Raw genomic sequence first — 3921 nt, 5'->3', positions numbered from 1 at the left:
CTTGCTATCCACCTAGTGAACAAGGGTGACGCCCTAAAGAGAAACTGAGGCAGAGAGCTACTTCCCCTTTTCTGAGGCATTTGGAAGGGGGCCAGTAGGAGAATAAGTTGGTAGTTTGGGATGGTGTGGTGTGGGAAAGAGAACCTTGGGGTAGGAAGACCTGTGCCAGGCCCACCCTGGGCAAAATGTACAGTAGACATTAGGCCCGTTCACAACTGCGGACCAGAGGCTAAGGGAAGTGGGAGATGGGCCTGAGATAGCATGGCAAGTTATGATGGAAGCGGCTAGAAATCTCAAGCTTTGGTCTCTGATTTAATCATATAGGTTTTGTCATTGGACTCCTCAGCATTTCTTTCTTAGCAATATTTCCTGTGTCTCAAGGTTTCCCAGGGACCCGTCACTCCCAGAATTTGCTTTGGGGAAATAACCTACTTCCAAGGACTTGATCCTCTGAGATTAAGTGACTCCATCTCCTAGAGGTAGCCGAAGTCTTCTACCTGGGGGTAAAAATACTTGTATCCTGATAAAAACAGAACCTCTGGAGGAGAGGAAGAGGAGGGACTTTCTAGACTATGAAGTCACTCAGATAAAGGGCCTTCTATTCTACCCTTGCCGCTCAGGGCTCAGGAGCAGATATGGCCTCCGTGTCATACCTAAACCCTGACGCAGGCCTGTTTTTGCAGAATTTATCCAACAGAAAAAAATAAAAACAAAATTGAAAGAAAACCACTAACTCCTAAAAACCTTGTACTTGATGTCTATTGCCACATTGCTGATAGCAGTAGAAAAAAGGGAAACTTAAATGCCCACAAATAGGAGAAATGGTTGAATAAATTGTCATCTAATTTTGGAATATTATGCAACTCTTAAAAGGAAGTAGACCTAATTTTTGACTTGGAAAGTTGCAAATGAAAAAAATCAGTTTGTATTTGGATTCCATGTAAAATAAATCTGTATATGCTTGTATTTGGGGAGTAGGTAAGGAAAAGCACATGGAGGGGTGAAAGAATTAGCTTTGAACACGGAAACAATAGCATCTTTTTGTTTTTTTTTTTTTTTTTTGAGCGCTCGAAGTTAATTTAAAATGGAACCAAGGAAATGAGCGCACTCCTCGCTGGATGTCAGTTACCTAAGACTGGGGCGCTCCACAGTGCGCGCGCGCAGGCGGCCAGGGCAGCGCCTCAGTCGGAGGGCGCCTTGAAGCGGTCCTTCTCGCTGCGGATGGAGCGCATGGCCGCCACGGGGTCCGACTCCCCGGCGTGCTGCTGCACCGTCTTCTCCCTCACCCGCATGAAGGGGTTGTAGGTGAACTCCTCGGCGATGGTGGAGGGCACCGTGGGCTCCCCGACGCCGTGCTTCTCCTTGGCCCAGGCCAGCTTCTCCCGCACGGCGCTGTTGTTGGGCTCCACGTGGCGCGCGAACTGGAGGTTGCTGACTGTGTACTCGTGGCCGCAGTACACTCTCGTGTCTGGAGGGAGCCGGCCCAGCACCTCGAGGAGGGCCTTGTGCATCTGGTCCGCCGTCCCTTCGTAGAACTTCCCGCAGCCCGCCACAAACAGGGTGTCGCCTGTGAACACGGCGGGGGGCTCGGCGCTGCCGGGCTTGCTCACGAGGTAGCAGATGTGGCCCGAGGTGTGGCAGGGCGTGGACAGGCACTTGACGCTCAGAGACCCCACCTGCAGGGTGAGCAGGTGCGTGGCCTTGTGGGTCAGGGCCCCGATCCGGTCATCGCCCCCATACACCTTCAGCCCTGGCTCCAGCTTGACCAGCTTCTCGTTCCCGCCAGCATGGTCCCAGTGGTGGTGGGTGGTGAGCACCGTGGTCAGCTTCACGCCCTGCTTTCTCACCGTCTCCACGACCTTCTGGGGCTGCACAGGGTCCACCACGGCGGCCTCCCTGGAGTCGGTGTCGATGATCAGGTACATGTAGTTGTCGGTCAGCGCCGGCAGCAGCTCGACCTTCATGGCGCCCTGTGCCACGGTCAGGCTCTTCCTCGCTTCCATGTGCTGGAGCAGGCGTCCCAGCAGGGCTGGACCCGCGCCCAGGCCGGCGCAGGCGGCTCCCAGCGCGGCGAGGCTGCGGCGGCTGGGCAGCCCGCGGCCCAGCACCATGACCGGGCCAACAATAGTATCTTAAACAAGGTAAAGTTTGCTTCTCTTTCACTTGAAGCCCTAGATGTTAGGGGCTCAGGGCTGGAACGGTAAGTAACTCTACTGCATGTTTCCTGTATCCACCATGAATAGCCCAAAGTCACCTCATAGCATAAGATGGCTGTATTAGCATCAACCGTCACATCAGCATTTCAACCAATAGGAAGGAGGAAGGCACCAAGAGTGGCATGCCCCCCTACCCCAAAAGGTCATGTCCTTAAAGTCTCATAGGTTCATTTTGGTTACATTAGAACCTAGTCCCATAGTCACCCTTAGCTGCAAAGGAGGCTGGGAAATGTAGTCTTCATTCCAGTGGCCATATGCCCAGCAAAAAGTCTTTGAGGAAACAGAGTGTGGATGTGGAGGGCAACTAACTGTCTCTGCCCAGAGGAAGGAAAAAAAAATTTTTGTATTGAACACTCTAGGGAAGGAGTTTGGAAAAGGCCATGGGGAGTAGTTAAATATTAATTTTTATTTTACTTACTATACTTCCGCATTGCTTGGCCTGTTTGAACTATTCTCAGATGACACTTTGCAGATCCCCAGATGTTCTGCACCCTTGCTGTGGCCACACTGTTCTTCCCACTTTTCCCCATGGGCTCCCCACTTCTGTGATTTTGTAAGTTCTGGTTCCTCTTCTTGAAATGCCCAATTCACCTTTACAGATGCCCCTCAAAAGTCATTTTGTAGGAGACATCTCCTCTCCTTGCCCTGAGTGGGGCACTTCTCTGCTGCCTTCCGCCATCTTTTAGAGCACACTGTGCCATCTGCTGGCTTATCTCCTGTCTGCCCACTCTCCCCTTGCAGGAGCTCCTCAAGGGCAGGGACGGCCACTCATTTGTTCATATCCTCTGGCACTCACAACAGCGCTTGTTACACAGCAGGTCCTGAACGAATGTGCCAGATGCTCCCCGGGAGCAATGTCTCTGTCAATCTTCACATTAACCTATGAGGTCACTACTATCATTCCCCTTTTACAGGAGAGGGTGGCAATACTGTGTAGTCAGGTAGGCTGGGGTTCTAGTAATAACACTAGGGTGAATTACCTAATTTCTAAAGTCTCTTTATAGATGGTTTTCCCATTTATAAATTGGAGCTTATGCTACCTGTATAGTAAGCACGCAGTAAGCACTCGATAAATGGTAGTGATTGTTGACTATGCAGTGTCTGGGGCTAGAACCTTTCCATCTTCTTCCTCTCTTTAGCTCTCCTCCAGTTAGGGAGAGTCACAGTGCCCATATACTCTGCCCAGTTCTATGGCCAGGTCCAGGATAGGTCAGGTCAGCTCCAGCTTATCCTCCTACCAACCCTGACATAGAGGCTGCAAGAATGGGAAGAAGGAGGACAGTAATTCGATTGCTACGAGTGGTCATACCTTCCAGTGTGTCCTCCCGCTGCTCCTCCCAGGCCTCCAGGGTCTATACTGTGCCTTTGCCACTGGCTCTGGTTCCCTTCCCAGTGATCAGTTCTGACGTTCTTTACACACAGGTCTTGGGTCCCCTTCTGGGGATGGGGTGGGGGCACTGAATAGATGCAGCTCTCTAGGTCTCTGAAGAGAACAAGTACCAAAGGAAGGTGACCCCCAGTACCATTCAGTACTCACCTCGGTAGGAGACCCCTACAGCCTTTGGCTGGGAAGCCGATACCTGGGTACTCATTCCCTGGGTCTGCCACCCCACGCAGAGAAATCATTTTGAACTCTGGGGAGGGTCACACAAAGACTTTCCATGAGGAGGAGCAAGATTCTGGTCTAGGTGAGGGAATCCTTTAA

General features: G+C 51.5%; 1 protein-coding gene across 2 annotated transcripts; it reads right to left on the bottom strand.

Moving 5' to 3' along the window:
- Window positions 1–916: 916 nt before the first annotated feature.
- On the bottom strand, window positions 917–2341 carry LOC119253304 (hydroxyacylglutathione hydrolase, mitochondrial-like). Of its 2 annotated transcripts, XM_037520885.2 has the most exons (2): window positions 1677–2341; window positions 1251–1567 (listed from the first exon to the last, which is right to left on the bottom strand). In XM_037520885.2, the coding sequence occupies exons 1-2, from the start codon at window positions 2109–2111 to the stop codon at window positions 1283–1285; spliced, it is 720 nt and encodes a 239-aa protein (XP_037376782.1). In that variant the 5' UTR covers window positions 2112–2341; the 3' UTR covers window positions 1251–1282. The 2 variants fall into 2 exon arrangements, with proteins under 2 accessions (XP_037376781.1, XP_037376782.1); XM_037520884.2 differs by having other exon boundaries at window positions 917–2340.
- Window positions 2342–3921: the final 1580 nt, after the last annotated feature.

Source organism: Talpa occidentalis, unplaced genomic scaffold, assembly GCF_014898055.3.
Source record: "Talpa occidentalis isolate TD23 unplaced genomic scaffold, MPIMG_talOcc4v2.1 talOcc4.2, whole genome shotgun sequence".
NCBI classification, from domain to species: domain Eukaryota; kingdom Metazoa; phylum Chordata; class Mammalia; order Eulipotyphla; family Talpidae; genus Talpa; species Talpa occidentalis.
This window is presented reverse-complemented; position numbering and strand designations above follow the sequence as displayed.